We start from the raw sequence: 24,897 nt of genomic DNA on the forward strand, positions 1-24,897 counted from the left end.
GACATGAAATCAGAATAAACCTTTCCAATTTTAGGTCAATTAGGATTACCATCATTTTTAATATTTGCCAAATGCCAGAATAATGCGAGAGAGAATGTTTTAATGCATTTTTACTTACTGCAAAGTCAAAAGTTTACATACACTAAAATTACTATGCCTTTAAACAATTCTGGACTGTCCATATGATGATATCATGTGTTATTTGGCAACATCTGAGTTAATTAGAGACACACCTGTGGATGTATTTTAATGCACACCTAAAACACACCGCTTCTTTGTGTAGCATCATGGGAAAGTCTAAAGAAATCAGCCAAGAAGAGAATTGGGAACTTGCACAAGTCTGGCTCATCCTTGGGTACAATTTCAAGATCTCTGAAGGTGCCTCGTTCATCTGTACAAACAATTATATGCAAATACAAGCAAGATAGGAATGTCCAACCATCATACCGCTCAGGAAGGAGACGGGTTCTGTGTCCCAGAGATGAACGTGCATTGGTCCAACATGTGCATATCATGTGCATACAAAAGCAAAAGACCTTGTGAAGATGATGGAGGAAGCTGGTGAGATTGTGTCAATATCCAAAGTGAAACGAGTGCTGTATCCACATGGGCTGAAAGGCCACTCTGCCAGGAAGAAGCCATTACTCCAAAAGAAACATAAAAAAGCCAGATTAATGTTTGCAAATGCAGATAGGAACAAAGACCTTCATTTTTGGAGACATGTCCTATGGTCTGATGAAACTAAAATGTAACTTTTTGGGCATAATGACCATCATTACGTTTGGAGGAAAAAGGGAGAAGCTTGGAAGCCTAAGAACACCATCCCCAACTGTAAAACACGGGGGTTGCAGCATCATGTTGTGGGGTTGTTTTGCTGCCGGAGGGACTGGTGTACTTTACAAAATAGATGGCATCATGAGAAAAGAAGATTATGTGGCAATACTGAAGCAACATCTCAAGACATCAGCCCGGAAGTTAAAGGGAAGTTAAAGCTTGGGTGGAAATGGGTCTTCCAAATGGACAATGACCCGAAGTATACTACCAAAATGGTAACAAAGTGGATTAAGCATAACAAAGTCCATGTTTTGGAGTGGCCATCACAAAGCCCTGATCTCAAAATTACTGAAAATTTATGGGCAAAGCTGATAAGTCAGGTGTGAGCAAGGCGACCTACAAACCTGGATCAGTTACACCAGTTTTGTCAGGAGGAATGGGCCCAAATTACAACCAACTATTGTGAGAAGCTTGTGGAAGGATATCCCAAACGTTTGACCCAAGTCATTCTGTTTAAGGGCAATGGTACCAAATACTAATGAAACGTATGTAAACTTTTGACTTTGCAGTAAGTAATAAAAATGCCTTAAAACATTCTCTCTCTCTCATTATTCCGGCATTTGGTAAATATTAAACATTATGGTAATCCTAATTGACCTAAAACGGGAAAGGTTTATTCTGATTTCATGTTAGATATTGCGAAAAACATGCATATGTGTCTGTTTATATAGTGTATGTAAACTTCTGGTTTCAACTGTACATAAGGCTAGGGCTACACGGCGAACGTAGCCTCAAAAGTAGACTGCGAGGTCAGAGATTGCGTGGTGCCGCTGCAGCATGATGGTAACTGTTGCTGCAAAATGGTCGTAATAAGGATGCTTTCACATAGCGTTGTGTCCCCGTCAGAGCATACATCCGAAATCCCCAGTAAAACGGGGTCCGGACGCATGCGCCAGCAGAGCCATAGACTGTAATGGTGACAGCACAGTGAACATGAGCTCTGCCGTGCACTTTTTTCAGGAGTGTACGCCTACAGGAGGTGGATAATCAGAGGTAGTAGACTACGTCTGAGTGTCCACCTCCAGTAGGCGTACAATCCCGAAAATGATACATGGTAGAGGGCACGTTCGCTCTGCCATCACCATTACAGTCTATGGCCCCATCGGCGCATGTGTCCGGACTCCATTTTGCTGGGGATTTCGGGCGTATGCCCCTCCGGGGACACAGAACACAATGTAAAACCACCCTAAGTCTCTCTCTCGGAGAAGTCCGTATTCGGAGTTCAGCAACGGACAACTAGGTGTCTGGTACAAACCCCGAACTTTAAAGTTCGTGTTCTCTCATCTCTAATCAGTAGCACAAAGCGAACCTTGGACATGGAACCAGAGACATGGCCAAAGTCGTCGTGTAGCCCAAGCCTGAATGTGAGGCGCCAACTTTGATAACATTGGCTCTGACATAGTCAGCAAATGCAACACCTAGCATCATTATTGCAATTCATCTTACTTATTTTTTTAGTCTTGCTGCAAAACTGCAGCATAGAAGACATTTTCTGTTCCTACTTGAAACTTGTAGGCAGACTGCTTTTGAATTATTTTTTTTATATGCTTTTTTGGTAATTCTAGTATTTATACTATAATTTTTTGGCTTTGACTAGATTAAGAAGTTGAAGGATGTAGCCTACCATCCAAATATAAACCAAAACGCCTTTAGTGCCTTCATTGCTTCTGTTACATGCAGATGTAATGATGTGTCGTCCATACGGGTAAGACGTTAGATGAGCCGCTACATAAAGCCCGTGTCAGTGACACCACTGTCACAGCAGCAACCGGTCGTAGAAGTCAGGTGGAATGCGGCAATACATCATTATACCAGCAAATAAAACAGAAGAAAGACGTCACCCAGCCATAATTAGAAGTCAAAATTAAAGATGTCATAAGGCCATAAAAAATAAGTGAAAAAGGTAATGAAGCTTTATTACCCAGATACTAGATTTTACATTTGTGACTATGCAGCCAGTTAGGTGAAATTTCACTTTAATAACACATCCTATTAATATGTAATATCCTGCTAGACGGTTACACTAATGTAAACTGTATGAAAGCGAAAAATGTATGATCAAAAATGCGAAATGATTTTTATATTGTCATAAAGATGCGGCTATAAATGTACAGACATAAATTTACTAAAGAATTGATTTACCTATAGATGATAATATATATTAAATGTTTATATTCCAATTTCCGTTTTTGTGTTTTATTATATACAGTTTATACTATTATAATACATCTTGCAAATTCAGACTGAAAAACATCCAGTTCTGTGTATTAATCGGAACAGATCCTATGGATGGGAAAAAGAAATGATCGACCATTCATAGGGATGAGTGAGCTTTACCACAAAAACACCTTAACATACCTTGGGTGGGTGCCTATGGACATCTCAGAAAGAGCCCACCATACATTATACATATGCATACAAGTATAATGTATAGTAAACAGAATAAACTATGGTTTAAAAAAAAAAGGATGAAAAATTGAATTGTTGACTAGTGTATTTTATCAAGTAACAGAAGAAAAGGGAAATCTTAATCAAATCTCTATTTGGTATGACCTCCACCTCCCCCTTTTGCCTTCAAATCAGCATCAATTCTTCTAGATACACTTACACACAGTTTATGAAGAAATTCAGAAGGAGGTTGTTCCAAACATCTGGGAGAACTAACCACATATCTTCTGTGGAGGTGGGCTTGTGCAAATCCTTCTGTCTCTTTATGTAATGCCAGAAACTCGATGTTGAGATCAGGGCTCTGTGGGGGCCATATCAGCACTGTCAGGTCTCTGTGTTCTTAATTCTGGAAATTGTTCTTAACACTGGCTGGATGTTTGGGGTCATTGTCCTGCTGAAAATAAACTGGAGCCAATCATAAGCCTCCTCAATGCATGAAGGATAAGTATCTGCCTGTATTTCTCAGCAATGAGGACATCATTAATCCTGACTAGTAATAAGCGAGCATGCTCGTTTAACCCTTTAACCGAGCATGCTCGGGTGCTTACCGAGTATCTTTGGCGTGCTCGTATATTATGTTTGAATCCCTGCGTCTGCACGATTTACTGCCGTAAGACAGCCTCAACACATGCAGGGATTGCCTGTTTGTTAGCCTCAACACGTGAGGATTCCCTGTCTAACAGCCATAAATCATGCAGACGCAGGGACTCGAACGTAATATACGAGCACGCCAAAGATACTATGTAAGCACCAGAGCATGTTTGGCGAAAGGGTTAAACGAGCACGCTTGCTCATCATTAATCCTGACCAAATGACCATCTCCATTGCAGAAATGCAGGAACAAACTTGCAAGAAACCTCCACCATGCTTCACTGTTGCCTGCAGACACTTATTATTGTACCACTCTCCAGCGAACAAACTGCCTCCTATTACAGCCAAATATTTCACATTTTGACTCATCAGTCCAGAGCACTTACTCACATTTTTTGGACCCCAGTTTCCTTTGCTTTTGTACATAGTTGAGTTGCTTGGCCTTGTTTCCATATTGAAGGCATGACTTTTTGGTCACAACTGCCATGAAGACTGCTTCTGGCCAGACTTCTCAAAAGAGTAGATGGATCGCTGGGTCCACTGGCTGCTGATGGTACTACTAGACATCATGCAATATTGAAGGGAAGTAAGCATGTATCTTTTAGCTCGTGCAATAAGTTTCCTTGGCCAACTACTACTCCTATGGTCTTTAATGTTGACCATTTCTTGGTGCTTCTCCTTAAAAAAAAAAGAGATTGAAGTTCCAAAATGTTTTGTTCAATCTGCTTTGAAATCTTTGCCTGGAAGAGATCTTGCTGATGCATTACCTTGTGTCTTGTTGCTTGATCTTGCCTTGGTGTATGACCTGTGATATATTAAACACTCATCCACAACCTCACTTTTGTAGGTAGCAGAGTTTGGCTGTTCCTCACCCAGGTTTAAGCCTCCTACACATTTGTTTCTTTTTCAGTTAAAGAGATTGTGCCACCATAAAGAATACATTTAACTAAGCAGAAAAGGTGGAAATAAATGGTTTTGTAATTTACAATTATTAAAAATTATGTTCCATTAAAAAAATAACAAGCTTTCATCTGCTGAAGTATGCCCCCTGGCGTTATTCCATTCCGTCCTCCCAGTGGCCGAGCATGCGCAGTTCCTGTCATAAGAGTTCCCCCCTCCCCCCGACTCCACACCCCCAGTGTGCACAACGTATGCTCCCTGTGCTCACACAGGCCTGACAGCGAGCGCAGGGAGCAGATTCCTGAGAAGCACGGAAGCATGTCAGTGATTCTTCCCCCTGTGCTCACACAGGTCTGACCACGCGCATATGAAGCCGAACGATATCACCCAGTGGTCAGACCTGTGTGAGCACAGGGGGAAGAATGAATGACACGCTTCCATGCTTCTCAGGAATCTGCTCCCTGCGCTCGCTGTCAGGCCTGTGTGAGGTGAGCGCAGGGAGCATAGGCTGTGCACACTAGGGGTGTGGAGTCGGGGGGAACTCTTATGACAGGAACTGCGCATGCTCGGCCAGCTGATCGCCCACTGCAGGGGGTATTCTTCAGCAGATGACAGCTTGTTATTTTTTTGAATGGAGCATCATTTTTAAATAACTGTAAATTACAAAACTATTTCCACGTTTTCTGCTTAGTTAAATGTATTCTTTAGGGTAGCACAACCCATTTAACAACTGTTTCAACCTACATATGAAAATGATGATGATTATCGCCTGTTTAGTATAATTACTCATACACCTGGCTATAATCCTAAAAAATCCCTGACTTTGTGCAAGTGTAACTAGAAGAATTGATGCTGTTTTTATGGCAAAGTGTTTTATGCCAAATATTGGTCTGTATTTCTCTTTTGTTTATTCATTTTGCTAATTGATAGAAATAAGCGATTAAACACTTCTATGCTTGAAAACATTCTTACTTTGCAGCATATTTTCCACATCTTCCTAAAAATTTTGCACAGTACTGCATATAAATTCAATAAAACGTTATTTAAAGAGGATTCTCTGCTCTGTTTCTTTTATTAAATAGTTTTTTTTTTATTTCCAATACAATAAAAGTTCTGGAACTCTTTTTTTTTTAGAGTTGTACATAATGTCTTTTCTTAATCATTCCTCCTAGAAATGTATGAATAAGTTGTTGGCACTGCTTAGGCATTATCAAATTGTGTAGGTGCAGGCCCAGGGGAACGGTAACACCCAGCAGCATTCAAAGAAAGGGCACACAGAATTTTTTTTTTTAACGGCAATTACCGTACTATGAGAGAGCTTCTCTTTAAATCGCAATTTAAGAACCATCAGCTGTAAGTTAAAAATGGGCTGTTTTGAGTACATTTAAAAGTAGAGTTTAAAAAAAAACAAAATTTTTTCTTTATAAAGGACATCTAATGATTATTTGAGATTATATGCTCAAAAACTTGAGATTTTGATGGAATTTCCTGTTCTGATTTCTGGCAGGTGTCTGGTTGTCACTTAAACTTTGAAGTCAAATAACTAAATCTATTGCTGCCCCCCACATGCACACAGAACCGTGGCATTTGCATAGCTGTCAATTTGTCAGCAGTACAGCCTTATTGCTTTGATTTCAATCATTTGCAAAATAAAAGTTTTTAAAAACTATTGACCTTTGAGGTAGAAAAAACATTTTTTTTTTTTGAAGATCTCTATAATGTGCCGACAAACTCTGGAAGAGAGTAAGTGATTCGACCAATCCCTCTACCTGCCATGAGGGCTCTCCTCCCCAACAACTCAGCCTTTGCAATTTACTCCTCCACTGCCGCATGTGCAATTCTCTTTTACATACTCTATGTGATCCTATCGAAAAAACTCCCTCTCCGCTTTCTGGTGTACCATGCACAACCTACTGTTTCCAGGAGATTAGATCTATTTTAGATTCAGCAGAACAGTCAACCATGTAAAGGAATTACACATACTCTACAGCATGAAAAGGGTAGGAAATATATCAGGACAATTTAAAAAAGGTGCCTAAAGCGACTATAGCCTTAAAAAAAAAAATGGTATCACATTGTTAACTAAAGGGCCTTTTAGAAACGTTCTTCCTGCAGGTCTCCTTTAATCAACAATGTATACTAGATCAAACACAGAAAGTGAATGAACAGGAAGGTATATGGCATTAAAAGAGGTTGTTCCAATTTGGCACGAAAGTCTGCAGTCACTGCAGACTTGTGAATCCTCAGTGTGAATAGCGAGCGCTGTCAGGATTCTCCGGTTCCAGGACTGGGAGGTCATGTGACCGCAAACATGTGATATGCATTCTCCCGGCCACAGTCTGACTAGACGTGTGTGGCCTTCATCAATACAAGTGAACTGAGCAAGGCTGCACAGGTGTAGTCGGAGTGTGATCGGAAGTATGCATATCGCATGTTTGTGGTTACGTGACTGCTCGGTCTCATCACCGGCACTGGGGGAATCCTTTTGGGCCAAACCTGGACAACCCCATTAAGGGTATGTGCATGCTATGAGTTTTTGTAAGGTGATCAAAAACCGTGTTTTCAAACGGAAACCGCTTAAGGAGACGTTCCTGTTTTGGGGATTTTTGGAGGAGATGAATCACAGATGATGTCAAAGCCAAATTTAAAGGCTTATTTCCAACATTACAAGCTATCAACTATCCACATCATAGGTAATAACTTGCAATAACCTTTAAAAAGAGACAACCAGCAGACACATAGCCCCCCTAAAAAATAACTTAAAGTTATTTTTTAGGGGGGCTATGTGTCTGCTGGTTGTCTCTATTTATTAGGCCCCTCATGTGATATTTTGTTTAGGTGTTTAAAATAACCTTTAAAAAGGCCAGTAATTTAGTTTGTTGTTTTTACACTTACTGAGATAAATGGCATTTTTTGGGGAGAACTGTGAAGATTCATAAAAGGATACAATGAAATTCACATAATAAATTTGGGTAATATGTGGTAATAGCACAGATAATAAGTAATGGAAAGATTAAGTCCACTACTCCAAATACAAAGTGAACGCCAATTAATTACATTTCTAAAATTGTCATTTTACTATATTCAAGTTATAACAATGGCGTATTAAGATAAACTAGTACATCTCATCCCACCAATACTTGTTGAATTTGTCTTTTTTTTCACAAATGTTCATTTTTTCATTTTTTTCTGAGCAGCTTTCTTTTTTACCATTTGAAGTCTCTTCATGGCGTTTAACTGAGATTCTTGAGACGTGGGACCTTTGGCTCCAGACTGTTGATCTGCAGGAGCTTTACTACTGGAGCTTCCAGTGCTTCCAGCAGAGCTGCCTCCTCCATTACTGCTGCTCATCTGACTGCTGATGCTACTCCCAGAACTTACGCTTGGGCTTGGCAGACCTGTTTTGCTGACGTTCTCGCTGCTCATGGTACGGCTGAGGCCTGTTTTTCCCAATGTTAGAGGCGGCAATGGTTTTAATGGAACAGAATTTGTACTGCTGCTCCCAGATCCTGGCTTAGAGGTAGATCCTGTTTTTATGGCTGTCAAGTTACTTGATCCCATGGGCTTTTGACCTGCAGACAGACTAGGAGGCTTTCCACCAGCAGCCTGTGCTGCATTGCCTAGTTTGGAGGACGCAATTGCCGACGAAGCAGTTTTTGCTACGAACGCGGCCCACCCTGTAAGACCACTTGCAGCAGAGGACAATGTTCCAGAATTAGAGGAGTTCCCAGAGGCTGCCGCTGATGCCTGTGATGTGAATTAGAAATTAAATGGTGAGATATAATTACTGAGATTGCAGCAAATAGCAATATACACACATAAAGTACATAATCAGTCTCCAGGGGAACAAAGTAAAATATAGAGGATTCCTGTATTTAGACATTTAAATCTCCTCATATCCTCTTAGCAATGAACATATGTGTCCATCTATGATTTAGATAAGGCCGCGCTGTGGGTGATGCGGAAAAATATTGACAAAGAAAATAAAAATGGTTTACTCAGCACACAATGTCTACCTTTCTCCATTGTTAGCTTGTCTAAACTAAACACTGCCTGCCAGATGGCACTGATCCCCTCACAACTTGTGTATGGAACCAGATTATCAGCAGCTGAAAAGAAGATGTGAGCTGTGCAAGGACCACACCTTCAGCTGCATCATGGAAACACACAATGCTGATGATGGCAGCCGGCACTAATCCTTTTATCTTAGCAATGGAGCTAGCACTACAAATACTGAGGCAGGGGAACATGCATGATGTTCAGACAGAAGCCATGTCTTTATTAAAGGGAATCTGTCAGCAGGTTTTTACTACCTCATCTGAGAGTAGCCTGATGTAGGCAATGAGACCCTGAATCCAACGATGTATCACTTCGATTACTGGGTGCAGCCGCTCTGATATAATCAGAGTTTTTAGATTTAGCAACGCAGCAGAGCTGAGAAAGCTAACACCAGGCTCTGTATATACAATGTCCATAGACAGTGAGCTGCCTATCAAAGGAGGGGGCGTGTCTAACTAGCATGCACTCACTGCTGTGTCCTAGCAATGATAAGTTTTTGGTGCTAAAACATTCATTGCAAGCAAACAAAACCACAGAGCTTTATAAGAGCAGAAATCTGTGTTTTTACCCCTACATCATGAGGTCTTCAGATTGCATAGCAAAAATCTGATGTCAGATTCCCTTTAAGCGAGAGATAAAAGTGTACAGTTAGAAAAAAGATAATGCCAGGAGAGAATAACCAAACTATTTCAAAGTGCTCAGACAAATGATCAAAGCGGTGTATGTAAATAGCTATACTGGTAATAAAAGTATGCATGTTATTTAGTTCCCTAGTAGGGACTTTGCAGAGGTGGACTGGTGAGCTGCAGCAACCTGAAGGCAATCTGTGGCGGCTGTGTGTTGTGCGCACTGAAGACGCCACACTCTTGCCTAATATAGGTCATATTCTCACTGAGTTTTTGATGCTGCGTATTTTCGCTGCGCAGAAAACAGTCTCACAGTTCAGGCAAAGTGGACAGGATATATAGAAATCTCATGCACTCAGCTTTTTTCCTTTTTACATACTACAGAAACTGCTCTACAGTGCGAGTTAGAAATCCGCAACATGCTGATTTCTTGTGTGAGTACACTGAGGTTTAGGTTTAGATCTTTCCATAGACATGCTTCAAAATTCACAGGTTGAGTTTTTACTGCATTTCCGCTGTAGAAACACACTCAAAAAGAATATAAGGCAAATACAAAATGGGTAATATCACAAAGTCCTTACAAAACCAATCAGCTCTGCAATTTATAATAAACTCTTCTCCATTCTCAAGAACAGATGGATTTTTCATTAAACAGTATTGCTTGATACCTAAGTTACTGGCCACTTCTGCAGTCTATCAGAGGTGGCCAATTCCATAGGCAAGGATTGCACACTTACAAGCTCTTTGCTTTAGAGCTTGTAAGTACTGATCGGAAGCTTGCTGGATCACTGGATCCAGACAGCTTTAGTTTCTCTGTGAGGGCAGAGTGAGACCATGACACTCAGAAGTTTATATCAGGAGCGCACCGCCCTCCAACAAGCGAGAAGCTCCTGAAGGTAGAAGGTGACAAAACCCCTTTAGTATACACCTGTCTCATGATGTACACATTTCAACATGACAAAAGGATTTTTTCCATCTGCAAACCTAACTAAGCATACAAACAGGAGAATCAGGACATTGAATGCAACACTCATTGGTCAAGGTGGTTTGTGGCTGAACTGCAAGTGTTCATTTTTATATGGTGCAACTCTGCGAAGTATTGCGGACACTTTGAAGAAATATCCCATCACAGAAAGTGATGACATGTTGCAAGAATATGCCATAGCATTAATATTGCCGAGGATTAGATAGGAGTATACTCTGTTTAGCTGCCAGGACCTGCACTAATCTTAAGCATGGGACTGTGCAAGGTAGAACCTTCCAGGGGCTGCAGCGCTGTGACCCATTCCCTCCGGACCAGACCATCCTATTTGCTCTAGGACAGGTAAAATAAGGCAATACCTTAACTTCAGTCCTTTTGAAAGCTAAGAATGTGTTTGCGGAATCTGCTTTGGGCTTCATTTCAGGTTTGATGATGGATGTGTCCTTTACCACCAGCATTGTAGCAGAAGTGGCTGAGGGGGAAGGCTTCGGAGGTGGCTTCTGATTTTTCTGTGCCTACAAGAACAATAATTTAACAAAATAAAATAAATCATTAGTAAGACAGCAGATTAAATAGTATGTAGTCAAAAACATATGCATAAGAGCCTGCACTGGAGTACTTCCATCTTAAAGGGGTTCTCCAGTCCAAATCGATAAGTCTGCAGACACCCTGTGTGACTGCAGACTTAAGAATCCCCCCAACGCAGGCACTGTGCACTGCAGGGATTCACCGGTTTCTGAGCCAGGACCAGAGGGTATATATGCGTTATATATACTCCCAGCCAGTGGGCATGGCCTCGCTCCTTACACTGGTATAGAGCAAGGCTGCGGCCCATCTAGTGACGCGGCCGTCCAGAGGGCCGACTAGAGGGTGCAGCCTTCTGGATTCTAAACAACAAGCATCCTTTCTACCAAGAGATAAGCAAATGCGGATAAGATCCAGAATCTCTGCAAAGTCAGTCTCCATAAGGTTTGCAACGTCTGTCCTGTGATCCATGACATCATGCATCCAAGCACTACCATGGTTCTAGCTGTGTTAGACACATAGGATTGAATAATTCAAAGGGGTTGTCTAGTCTTCAGATAAAATTCTGTAGTCACATACTTCTAAATCCTTACAGCATGCGCACACTGTCGGGATCCTGCGGTATTGTCGGTGAGAGCGGTCAATCATATTATTATTATTATTATTTATTATAGCGCCATTAATTCCATGGTGCTTTACATGTGAAAAAGGGGTATACATAGCAAACAACAAGTACAATAGTTTGAACAAAAACAAGTCGCCGACTGGTACAGGAGGCCCGCGGGGGCTCACAATCTAGGTCATATGATGGCAAGTATGCGATTTGTCATTTGCGATGTGGTCATGTGCCGACTAGACGTGTTCGGCAGGTCAAAATACACTTGTACTGATAGTTAATATGTGGCTGGATCTATGCAAATTGCATAGTTGCAGTAATATCAACAACGGCTCTCGCTGACAATACTCAATAATTCTGCTGAAAGAGTGTGCAGCAAACACTATAAGGATTCAGAAGTCTGCAGTCACATACAGTTGGCCAATATGATAGTGTCCGACAGTGTCACAACTCACAATCAGAATTTTGGCATCATATTCCTACATTCAAGGACCTTACCATTCTTTTCATCTGCCTAGTACAGCGTGCACAGTACCAGACCAGACGGGGATCATTCACATCCTTATCTGTGACTTGTGGTTTGTGACAATCTTGATGGTAGAGATTATGGCATTCCTGGCACTCTACCAGCTGATTACCAGAGAAAACGGTCATCTGTCTAGAATTATTCAAAAATATGGGGTCAAGTAAAGTCTAAAATAATTGAATTTCTATTAAAAACTTGCAAAATTGTATTTCATTTAATACAACATGTGTCCATGAATAGGAGCGGTGGCAGAAGCAATGTCTTGGTTTTACAAAACATTACATTTCGATCACTTACCGGCAGACTACGCAGGCTAGACCCATCTCCATGGCAAAGTCATCTGCATTTGTTTCATCAAAGCTGGAGAGATCAGCCATTGGTATGTCCTTACTATTCGGCACAGTGATTGGGGAGGAGCGTGCCTCTGGTTTTTCCAAGCGGGGCTTCTTTGGCAAATCAATAGGGTCACCAATATCTGCCTTCATCTATCATGACAAACACAAAGTGAACTATGGTACCACAGCACTGCCATCATCTCACTTCAAGAAGAGATAACTAATACTATAGGAGCAAGTAAATAGAAGACATATGAATGCATACCCTAGACCTACCTTATCTGCAGACCTCTTCTCTGCCTCTTTCTTCACCTTCTCTGCTGGCAGTGGTTTCAGGACGCTGCTTGCAGAAGAACTGCTGCTGGTCTTCACATCTGACTTAGGTTTAGGTAGAGTCACCTTAGACTGCTCCACATCCTACAAGTGAGACAAAAGTCAACGTTGCTCTAATTAGGGGTCATCTGTGAGTCACAAGCATAATTCTATGTGGTTCTTTTATCAAGCTTGTAAGTTCTTGTAAAAAAAAAAGTAGTAAAGTGACCTAACACTGTTAGGAAAAAGCAGTAGGCAACCCAATTTTTTATGAAGTCCATGCCGTCAAACCATCAATGAGCCTCATCTTACATGGCATCCTCATATAAATCAGAATGGGATTCCCCAAAAACAAAGTGAACTAAATTTGTCCTCATCAACCATCCTGCAAGCAGTATCAACCCCATACAGTCTCCCAGGAGCCATAGCAAGCATTTCCCCAGTATGCACCGCACCGCAGCACTTAACTTCCCTAGCAGTCACAGCAGTAATCCACACACTTCCAGAGCAGTCATAGCAGGGGACTTATTCCAGCCTTGCTCCCCAGTAGTCACAGCAAGTACTCCCATTTTCACAGTACTCATGTCACGCTCACTTCACCAGTATTCAGCACTATCCATAACTGCATTTTCCACCACACATTTCCCAAGTAGTAACACCAGAAGACTCATTCCAGGCTCCCTCCCAGTAGCTGCAGAAAGACTTCTCTCGTGCTGCGCTAGTCTTCTGGAATGCACTACCTCAGACAATCCGATTAATACCTAACCCCCACTTCACTAAGGTAACTCTTCCCTGTTCTCCCTTTCTAAATTTTTCTCAGAATCTGATCCCTCCTATTCATCAGTCTCCACATCCTCTATGCATCCTTTAGCATACTGTACTAAACTTATACAGATCCTGGCTGATTTCCGGATCCTGACACTTTATATGAAATGCCCTATTTATTATAATAATGGCTGGACCGTACATAAACACTTTTTACCTACTGTATCACCCCCTTTCTTTATATATTATTAGCTTGCAAGCAGGGTCCTCACTCCTCCTATAATTATTGAACTATGTGTTACTTTATATTGTCTGTACATATCCCTGCGTAATAGTAAAGTGCTGCGGAATATGTTGGCGCTATATAAATGAAATTAGTATTATTGAAGGTTTATCTTCAAAAGTCACACAATGTCCCCAACTACTGGGGAGACATTACATACAATAAGGTATTAAGGCTGACAGTTGCCATCTGCCTTCTTTACAAACACCAGAAAACCAGATGATATTACATTCAGTATTTGCCCATTGTAAAAAGTCATTTGTGTGCTTGGGTCAAACCTTTTGGGGGGGTCGGTACCCCGAGTCATTGCCTTTGCACAGAGATTCATCCAGCAATGCCTTAAGTCTCTCCGCAGAATCTTTGCTCTTTGAATGGAGAAAACCAAGTGCTTTCAGAAATACTGGATCCAACTCTGTGTTTATCACCGCCGCCATGTTTAGACCCCTAAGGACAAAAGAAAAGTCTTCACGTCACAAAGCTATTCAGCATTTATGGAAACACAACAGAATTCCAGAAAAAGTCTTAGCAGATAACTATAGCCTTGGTACAACCATGGGAGCATTAAGTCCACAATTCCTTCTATGTGTTCTCTGCTGATATCATAGAGACAATTCATGGATATAGATGATACACAAGCTAACAGCCTTGTGCCTCGTCCTCGGCTTTCCCCCATGTTGACATATATGAGTAAAGCAGTAGACTTTAAGGCTTTGTGTACACCTGTGCTTTTAGTTCTACTCTTGGTACAGAAAAAAAACTAAAAAGAATGACAGTGCCAGAACCGACACATGACAGACACCAGTACTGCCAGAAAGAGCCCCAATGAATTTAATGAGGGCCATTATTTAACTGGACAAATTAGCACAAAACCTCTTCACTATTTTGTCTGGTGTTTAGGGCAGAATCTGAGGCTCCAAACATAATGTAGTAATAGAAAGTGTCACAGGCTGTCTCATCCTAATCCCAGCTCCCGCCAAATGGCTTATTGTGCCACGGGAAGTCGTGACCACACAGGCATGCGCAGTGGGTGCTGTAGGAAACATGTAGTATACCGTGACAGATATATGTCCTAGTAGGGCAGATGGGCTGGGGTTATGAGGAAATATAAGGGTCAGATTGTGAGTAAAATGTTATGAAACTTCATGTTCATGTGAACACTGTGCAAAAAACCTGCAGATAACAAGAGCGGTGCCGAAGATGTGAGCAGTGCTTAAGATGGTGCAAGAGGGGCCACAGATGTGAGCAGTGCTTAAGATAGTGCAAGAGGGGCCGCAGGTGTGAGCAGTGCTTAAGATAGTGCAAGAGGGGCCGCAGGTGTGAACAGTGCTTAAGATAGCGCAAGAGGGGCCGCAGATGTGAGCAGTGCTTAAGATGGCGCAAGAGGGGCCGCAGATGTGAGCAGTGCTTAAGATGGCGCAAGAGGGGCCGCAGATGTGAGCAGTGCTTAAGATGGCGCAAGAGGGGCCGCAGATGTGAGCAGTGCTTAAGATGGCGCAAGAGGGGCCGCAGATGTGAGCAGTGCTTAAGATGGCGCAAGAGGGGCCGCAGGGGTACACGAGAGGGGCCACAGATGTGAGCAGTGCTTAAGATAGCGCAAGAGGGGCCACAGATGTGAGCAGTGCTTAAGATAGTGCAAGAGGGGCCACAGGTGTGAGCAGTGCTTAAGATAGCGCAAGAGGGGCCGCAGATGTGAGCAGTGCTTAAGATAGCGCAAGAGGGGCCGCAGATGTGAGCAGTGCTTAAGATAGCGCAAGAGGGGCCGCAGGGGGACACGAGAGGTGCCACAGATGTGAGCAGTGCTTAAGATAGCGCAAAAGGGGCCGCAGATGTGAGCAGTGCTTAAGATGGCGCAAGAGGGGCCGCAGATGTGAGCAGTGCTTAAGATGGCGCAAGAGGGGCCGCAGATGTGAGCAGTGCTTAAGATGGCGCAAGAGGGGCCGCAGGGGTACACGAGAGGGGCCGCAGATGTGAGCAGTGCTTAAGATAACACGAGCGAAGCTGCAGGGAACGTGAGAGGAGCTGCAGATCTGACACTGTAAATCTACAGCAGAGTTCAGGCTGCACACAGAACAAGAAGCCATGCCCCTCCACCGCTCAGCCTATTCATTTCCATGGGTCTCCCATGGGCCACTTGTCCTGGTGGGCACCCATATGGCTCCCCTGTGATGTGGCACACCATGACAGCACCCCCACCCTGAGTATATGGGTTACTGACTGTATAGCCCATCACTGTAGTGCTGATTTATGGAGCACTCAGGGAAAATCCGCAAATACAAGATACGTGCCACTGGTCAATGACTAACTACAACCGCCAGTAAGTGATGGAGCAGAGAATCCATAGGTAGGATACTACTGATCCGCCATGACACTGTGCTGGCAGAGGAGCTGCAGAAGGCTCTGCCGGCCAGGGCGCCACACAGGGCAGCTGTGCACCCTCCTATACCGCCCCCCAGCCCGGCCTCAGTCAGTACCTGGCCGCCCGGTACACGGCAGATCACCGGCTACTTCCGGGTGTATGAAGCGTCCTCCCCCTGCTCCGCGGGCCGGAGCTGAACGTTCCGCTTGTGCCTCTCCGGAGAACAATTCCGGTAGGTTGTGCGGGATGGATGCGGGAATATCGGCTGCTGTGGGAGCGCTACACGGAGGTGACCAGTAATACGGCGCTAGGCAGGGGGACTTGTTTGGAGGTTGCACAGCCGGGGCCGGAAGAAGTGTCCTTGCCCATGTATGTGTACAGCAGCCCCATCTGCTTAGGCTGTAGTGAAGGCTGCAGCTGCCAGGACGGGTAGGTGACAGCATTCTCTCTGTGGATGGTCAGTGGGTATATATATACTCTGCTGTACAGCTCCTGTGTGGGGACTGACACAAATGTTGGTTTTCACACAGTTTTCTCTTCAGCGTCTTCACATCTTTTAGTCAGATGTTTCTGTGGTCACTGACCTGCAATTCTCAATATTTCATAAGTTATAGAAGTGAGGAAAATAAATACATTGATCGCAGGTTCTCTGTGGGATTGAGATCTGGGGGGTTTCCTTGCCGTGAACCCAAAATATCAGTGCTTTGTTCATCGAGCCACTTATCACTTTTGCCTTGTGACAGTGCGCGCCATCATGCTGGAAAAAGCATCATATATCTCCTGGATTGCCGGGAGATTGTGGGAGGTCATTCTTTAATGATGGCAGTGTTCATAGGCAAAATCATTAGTGATCCCGCTCCCTTGGATGATGACACATGACTGGTGTCAGGATGCTTTAGTATTAGTATCACATGGCAACGCTCACCTTCTCTTCTCCAGACAAGTCACTCTTCCAAATGTCCCAAACAGTCTGAACAGGGCTTCACCAGAGAAAATAACTTTGCAGGATGTTCAGGGAATGGACTTCAGGGGACTGGGGGAAAGTTCTTTTCTCTGATGAAAGAAAGATTGTCCGGAGAAGAGAAGTTGAGCTCTACCATGAGTCCTGGCTGATGCCAACAGTAAAATATCCTGAAACCACTCGTGTGTGGGGTTGTTTTTCACTGCAATGAATAAAGCATGATATCCAAACACATTGGCGTAACTAGAGTCTGATGGGCCCCGGTGCAAGATTTGGATCGGGCCCCCCCTCATCCTGAATAAATAAATAAATATATATATATATATACATACACAGTACAGACTAAAAGTTTGGACACACCTTCTCATTTAAAGATTTTTCTGTATTTTCATGACTATGAAAATTGTACATTCACACTGAAGGCATCAAAACTATGAATTAACACATGTGGAATTATATACTTAACAAAAAAATGTGAAACAACTGAAAATCTGTCTTATATTCTAGGTTCTTCAAAGTAGCCACCTTTTGCTTTGATGACTGCTTTGCACACTCTTGGCATTCTCTTGATGAGCTTCAAGAGGTAGTCACCGGAAATGGTCTTCCAACAATCTTGAAGGAGTTCCCAGAGATGCTTAGCACTTGTTGGCCCTTTTGCCTTCACTCTGCGGTCCAGCTCACCCCAAACCATCTCGATTGGGTTCAGGTCTGGTGACTGTGGAGGCCAGGTCATCTGGCGTAGCACCCCATCACTCTCCTCCTTGGTCAAATAGCCCTTACACAGCCTGGAGGTGTGTTTGGGGTCATTGTCCTGTTGAAAAATAAATGATGGTCCAACTAAACGCAAACCAGATGGAATAGCATGCCGCTGCAAGATGCTGTGGTAGCCATGCTGGTTCAGTATGCCTTCAGTTTTGAATAAATCCCCAACAGTGTCTCCAGCAAAGCACCATCACACCTCCTCCTCCATGCTTCACGGTGGGAACCAGGCATGTAGAGTCCATCCGTTCACCTTTTCTGCGTCGCACAAAGACACGGTGGTTGGAACCAAAGATCTCAAATTTGGACTCATCAGACCAAAGCACAGATTTCCACTGGTCTAATATCCATTCGTTGTGCTCTTTAGCCCAAACAAGTCTCTTCTGCTTGTTGCCTGTCCTTAGCAGTGGTTTCCTAGCAGCTATTTTACCATGAAGGCCTGCTGCACAAAGTCTCCTCTTAACAGTTGTTGTAGAGATGTGTCTGCTGCTAGAACTCTGTGTGGCATTGACCTGGTCTCTAATCTGAGCTGCTGTTAACCTGAGATTTCTGAGGCTGGTGACTCAGATAAACTTATCCTCAGAAGCAGAGGTGACTCTTGGTCTTCCTTTCCTGGGGCGGTCCTCATGTGAGCCAGTTTGTTTGTAACGCTTGATGGTTTTTGCAACTGCACTTGGGGACACATTCAAAGTTTGCCCAATTTTTCGGACTGACTGACCTTCATTTCTTAAAGTAATGATGGCCACTCATTTTTCTTTGCTTAGCTGCTTTTTTCTTGCCATAATACAAATTCTAACAGTCTATTCAGTAGGACTATCAGCTGTGTATCCACCTGACTTCTGCACAACACAACTGATGGTCCCAACCCCATTTATAAGGCAAGAAATTCCACGTATTAAACCTGACAGAGCACACCTGTGAAGTGAAAACCGTTTCCGGTGACTACCTCTTGAAGCTCATCAGGAGAATGCCAAGAGTGTGCAAAGCAGTCATCAAAGCAAAAGGTGGCTACTTTGAAGAACCTAGAATATAAGACATATTTTCAGTTGTCTCACACTTTTTGTTAAGTATATAATTCCACATGTGTTAATTCATAGTTTTGATGCCTTCAGTGTGAATGTACAATTTTCAAAGTCATGAAAATACATAAAAATCTTTAAATGAGGTGTGTCCAAACTTTTGGTCTGAATTGTATGCGTGTGTGTGTGTATGTATATATATATATATATATATATATATATATATAATATGCGCCCTCCGTCCTGGTATATGGCCCTCATCCTGGGCCCCATATTGGTATATATACATCCCCCATTCTGACGCTGTTCCTTAATGTGTAGAAAAAAAAACATTATACTCACCAAGGACATACAGGACGTCATGGGGCCCCATAGCAGAAGTATAATGCACTCCTCATAGTCCTCCATATAATAAACTGCACAGCCTATAGTCATCATTGTAGTATAATGCATAGCCCATAGTCCTCCATATAATAAACTCCACAGCCCATAGTCATCCATGTAGTATAATGCACAGCCCATAGTCATCCATGTAGTATAATGCACAGCCCATAGTCATCCATGTAGTATAATGCACAGCCCATAGTCACCCATGTAGTATAATGCACAGCCCATAGTCATCCATGTAGTATAATGCACAGCCCATAGTCATCCATGTAGTATAATGCACAGCCCATAGTCATCCATGTAGTATAATGCACAGCCCATAGTCATCCATGTAGTATAATGCACAGCCCATAGTCATCCATGTAGTATAATGCACAGCCCATAGTCATCCATGTAGTATAATGCACAGCCCATAGTCACCCATGTAGTATAATGCACAGCCCATAGTCATCCATGTAGTATAATGCACAGCCCATAGTCATCCATGTAGTACAATGCACAGCCCATAGTCATCCATGTAGTATAATGCACAGCCCATAGTCATATATAGCAGTATAATGCACCCTCATAGTCATATATAGCAGTATAATGCACCCTCATAGTCATATATCGCAGTATAATGCACCCTCATAGTCATATATAGCAGTATAATGCACCCTCATAGTCATATAATACACCCCATAGTCATATATAGCAGTATAATGCACCCCCATAGTCATATATAACAGTATAATGCACCTCCATAGTCATATATAGCAGTATAATGCACCCCCATAGTCATATATAGCAGTATAATGCACCCTCATAGTCATATATAGCAGTATAATGCACCCTCATAGTCATATATAGCAGTATAATGCACAGCGCATAGTCATCCATGTAGTATAATGCACAACCCATAGTCATCCATAAAGTATAATGCAGCGCCATAGTCCTATATAGCAGCATAATGCACCCTCATAGTCATATATAGCAGTATAATGCACCCCCATAGTCATATATAGCAGTATAATGCACCCCCATAGTCCTATATAGCAGTATAATGCACCCCCATAGTCATATATAGCCATGTAATACACCCCCATAGTCATATATAGCCGTATAATGCACCCCCATAGTCATATATAGCAGTATAATGCACCCTCATAGTCATATATAGCAGTATAATGCACCCTCATAGTCATATATAGCAGTATACTGCACCCTCATAGTCATATATAGCAGTATAATCCTCCCTCATAGTGATATATAGCAGTATAATGCACAGCCCATAGTCATCCATGTAGTATAATGGACAACCTATAGTCATCCATAAAGTATAATGCAGCGCCATAGTCCTATATAGCAGCATAATGCACCCTCATAGTCATATATAGCAGTATAATGCACCCTCATAGTCATATATAGCAGTATAATGCACAGCGCAGAGTCATCCATGTAGTATAATGCACAACCCATAGTCATCCATAAAGTATAATGCAGCGCCATAGTCCTATATAGCAGCATAATGCTCCCCCATAGTCATATATAGCAGTATAATGCACCCCCATAGTCATATATAGCAGTATAATGCACCCTCATAGTCATATATAGCAGTATAATGCACCCTCATAGTCATATATAGCAGTATAATGCACAGCCCATAGTCATCCATGTAGTATAATGCACAACCCATAGTCATCCATAAAGTATAATGCAGCGCCATAGTCCTATATAGCAGCATATGCACCCTCATAGTCATATATAGCAGTATAATGCTCCTTCATAGTCATATATAGCAGTATAATGCTCCTTCATAGTCATATATAGCAGTATAATGCTCCCTCATAGTCATATATAGCAGTATAATGCTCCCTCATAGTCATATATAGCAGTATAATGCTCCCTCATAGTCATATATAGCAGTATAATGCTCCCTCATAGTCATATATAGCAGTATAATGCTCCCTCATAGTCATATATAGCAGTATAATGCTCCCTCATAGTCATATATAGCAGTATAATGCTCCCTCATAGTCATATATAGCAGTATAATGCTCCCTCATAGTCATATATAGCAGTATAATGCTCCCTCATAGTCATATATAGCAGTATAATGCTCCCTCATAGTCATATATAGCAGTATAATGCTCCCTCATAGTCATATATAGCAGTATAATGCTCCCTCATAGTCATATATAGCAGTATAATGCTCCCTCATAGTCATATATAGCAGTATAATGCTCCCTCATAGTCATATATAGCAGTATAATGCACCCTCATAGTCATATATAGCAGTATAATGCTCCCTCATAGTCATATATAGCAGTATAATGCTCCCTCATAGTCATATATAGCAGTATAATGCTCCTTCATAGTCATATATAGCAGTATAATGCTCCCTCATAGTCATATATAGCAGTATAATGCTCCCTCATAGTCATATATAGCAGTATAATGCTCCCTCATAGTCATATATAGCAGTATAATGCTCCCTCATAGTCATATATAGCAGTATAATGCTCCCTCATAGTCATATATAGCAGTATAATGCTCCCTCATAGTCATATATAGCAGTATAATGCTCCCTCATAGTCATATATAGCAGTATAATGCTCCCTCATAGTCATATATAGCAGTATAATGCTCCCTCATAGTCATATATAGTAGTATAATGCTCCCTCATAGTCATATATAGCAGTATAATGCACCCCCATAGTCATATATAGCAGTATAATGCTCCCTCATAGTCATATATAGCAGTATAATGCTCCCTCATAGTCATATATAGCAGTATAATGCTCCCTCATAGTCATATATAGTAGTATAATGCTCCCTCATAGTCATATATAGCAGTATAATGCACCCCCATAGTCATATATAGCAGTATAATGCTCCCTCATAGTCATATATAGCAGTATAATGCTCCCTCATAGTCATATATAGCCATGTAATACACCCCCATAGTCATATATAGCCGTATAATGCTCCTTCATAGTCATATATAGCAGTATAATGCTCCCTCATAGTCATATATAGCAGTATAATCCTCACTCATAGTCATATATAGCAGTATCGCCACTTATTTAAATAAAAAAAAACACTCTACTCACCTTTCCTTCGCTCCCGCACCTTGCGCTTCCTGTTGTGAAGGCAGCAGCTGACTTCGGTGTGTGACGAGAGAATATGACATCACTGCCATGCGCCCTGTCACGTGCACGCTGGCAGTGTGTATTGTTGCGGACGGAGCCAATGGGTTGTCCGCAGCAATACACTTCAACTGTATGTATGGGAGCGAAGCCACGCCCACTGGCCGGGAGTTTGTATAATGCATACATACCCTCAGTGCGTGCACTGGGGGGGATTTATAAGTCTGCAGTCACACAGAGTGACTGCAGACTTATCGGTTTGGACCGGGCAGCCCCTTTAACATGCAGATTAACCCCATATCTGCAGGTTAATAGCATTTTTTTGACGTGACTGGTTTCCTTTAAAGATGTACAAAAGCCTCCTCATTTACATATGGAATAAAACACGTTATAAAAGTAATTACAGCAAATAAATATACAGTGGTGTTAAAAAGAGTTTCCCCCCTCCTGATTTCTTCTTCTTTTGCATGTTTGTCACACTTAAATGTTTTAGATCACAAAACAAATTTAAATATTAGATAAAGATAACACAAGTAAACACAAAATGCAGTTTTTAAATGAAGGTCTTTATTATTAAGGTAAAAAGAAATCCAAACCTACAGGGCCCTGTGTGAAAGAGTGATCCCCCCCCCCTCCTTAATTTCCATATTTTTGCAATTTGTGGGTAATAGCTGTCACTGTGGTTCCCTGGAGTCTCAAAGCTTTAGAAATGGCTTTGTAACCTTTTCCACACTGATAAATCTCTATTACTTTGTTTCTTATTTGTTCCTGAGTTTCTTTGGATCACATCATGATGTATAGCTTTTGAAGATCTTTTGGTCTATTTCACTTTATCAGGCAGGTACTATTTAAGTGATTTCTTGATTGAGAACAGGCGTGGCAGTAATCAGGCCTGTGTGTGGCTAGGGAAATTGATCTCAGCTTCCCAAAGATGCGATAAACCACAGTTAAAACTTAAATTAAGGAGGGAGGGCAATCACTTTTTCGCACAGAGTAGGTTTGGATTTCTTTTTCCCTTAATAATTAAGACCTTCATTTAAAAACTGCATTTTGTGTTTACTTGTGTTATCTTTGTCTAATATTTTAAATTTGTTTTGTGATCTGAAACATTTAAGTGTGACAAACATGAAAAAGAATAAGAAATCAGGAAGGGGGCAAACACTTTCACATCACTGTATAGTGCTTATAGGATTTTATAGGGGCTAATTTCTGCAACTGTGCGCCTATTCACTATCGCAGGTGGACATTATTTAGCAACATGCATTTAGCTACACTGATGTAAGCCCGAATTCACACATCCACAAAACACAAACTGTCTTTGGATTGTGGTACCCTGCCTTATCGGTGGGTCTGAGTTAACTACCCCACAGGGTGATACCGAAAGATTAAAAAATATGACAGGCATCCTGTAAGTTAGTTCTAGGGAATCGGAAGAAGTCAACGCATTTGAATCGATGACCAAACTTATCCAATATCTCCTTTTTGTGGAGGCAAACAAACTAGGGACCAGGTACAGGTAAACGTGATACACTGAGCACAACATTGTAAGTGGCCCCAAACCCCCAATATAACAATGCTTTACTTCATACCCACCTGCCCCTTTCTTTGTATGGGCCTGCCCCTTTCTTTGTATGGGCCTGCCCCTTTCTTTCTAAACGCCATGCTGTTTGTACCTTATGATATTAAAGTATATGTGTGACCTACCAGCAACAGGTAATCTTCCCTTGCCCTATGAGACCTGATTTTGGGCCACTCACTAGATAATATCAAAGCCACGAAGTTATAATTCTCTTCTGAGAGAGAAGCGGGAACAGCCGGGTGTAATCAGAAAATGATCTATTGTTTAATTCCGTGCTTTATCTTAGATGTATTTTTTTAACACGTGACAATTTTATAGTTTTCTGTATTACTTTTCTGTATTTTTTACATTTATGTCATATGATTTTTATTTGTAAAAAGCATCCAATTGTTATTTTTTGTCAGACTGGCATATATATAAAATAATCTGTCTCCTAAGATAAATTATTCATTTTTTCCATTGTAACTGAGGCATCCACAGGACTCCCAATTACATGTCTGCCCAATTACACTATGGGCAGACCTGATAAGTGTCTGCTAGGACCCAGCGGCTGTGCTATGCCAGCAGAGACATGGCGATCATGTGGTCCTTCCTACAGAAGCATTGGCAGTGCCTCTTTGTACACTGCTGTACCGTTATGTACATTGAGTGCTATGTATTTGGTGAAATAAGACAGAGGCGATAATAAACCACTTCCGTCTTGTCACCCAGGTATGTGACAGCTGGAGACTTGACCTGCTTTTGCTAGACTGCAGGAGCTTTAATCCTGTGCTGTACATATACAGTAGCAAGGGGTTAAAGCCCAGGCCAAGTGCCATAAATTTACAGTGCTTGGTTGTTATTAGGTTAATATATACCTAGTGTTTATTCGTATTCCCATGACTGCACCACGAGAGAGAGGATCTG

At 41.9% G+C, this 24,897-nt stretch overlaps 2 protein-coding genes across 4 annotated transcripts in view; one reads left to right on the top strand and one right to left on the bottom strand.

Annotated features, from left to right (window-relative positions):
* Positions 1 to 7,568: 7,568 nt before the first annotated feature.
* On the bottom strand, positions 7,569 to 16,532 carry INTS12 (integrator complex subunit 12). Its single transcript, XM_073639535.1, has 7 exons — positions 16,274 to 16,532; positions 14,081 to 14,246; positions 12,719 to 12,859; positions 12,405 to 12,592; positions 12,080 to 12,239; positions 10,800 to 10,955; positions 7,569 to 8,520 (listed from the first exon to the last, which is right to left on the bottom strand). The coding sequence occupies exons 2-7, from the start codon at positions 14,234 to 14,236 to the stop codon at positions 7,945 to 7,947; spliced, it is 1,377 nt and encodes a 458-aa protein (XP_073495636.1). The 5' UTR covers positions 14,237 to 14,246; positions 16,274 to 16,532; the 3' UTR covers positions 7,569 to 7,944.
* GSTCD (glutathione S-transferase C-terminal domain containing) overlaps positions 16,173 to 24,897 on the top strand; it is a 184,273-nt gene continuing 175,548 nt past the window's right edge. The window contains exon 1 of one of the 3 annotated variants that reach the window (XR_012247392.1): positions 16,173 to 16,390. Coding sequence is in view for 1 of the 3 variants with exons in the window: in XM_073639509.1 (XP_073495610.1) it covers positions 16,318 to 16,390 (73 nt within the window). In the remaining 2 variants the exon portion in view is untranslated. Of the gene's footprint in view, positions 16,588 to 24,897 lie in introns of all 3 variants that reach the window. The other 2 variants (XM_073639509.1, XM_073639518.1) reach the window with 2 other exon arrangements.

This window comes from Phyllobates terribilis, unplaced genomic scaffold (assembly GCF_046119375.1).
Source record: "Phyllobates terribilis strain yellow unplaced genomic scaffold, ASM4611937v1 Scaffold_1__5_contigs__length_1240528914, whole genome shotgun sequence".
In the NCBI taxonomy this organism is placed as follows: domain Eukaryota; kingdom Metazoa; phylum Chordata; class Amphibia; order Anura; family Dendrobatidae; genus Phyllobates; species Phyllobates terribilis.

Coding starts and splice junctions, on each gene's coding strand:
- INTS12 (XM_073639535.1), bottom strand. CDS start 14,236: ATGGCGGCGGTGATAAACACAGAGTTGGATCCAGTATTTCTGAAAGCA. Junction 12,860..14,080: donor GGTACCGACCCCCCCAAAAG/GTTTGACCCAAG, acceptor TCTCACTTGTAG/GATGTGGAGCAGTCTAAGGT. Junction 10,956..12,079: donor CTAGGCAGATGAAAAGAATG/GTAAGGTCCTTG, acceptor TTGTTCTTGTAG/GCACAGAAAAATCAGAAGCC.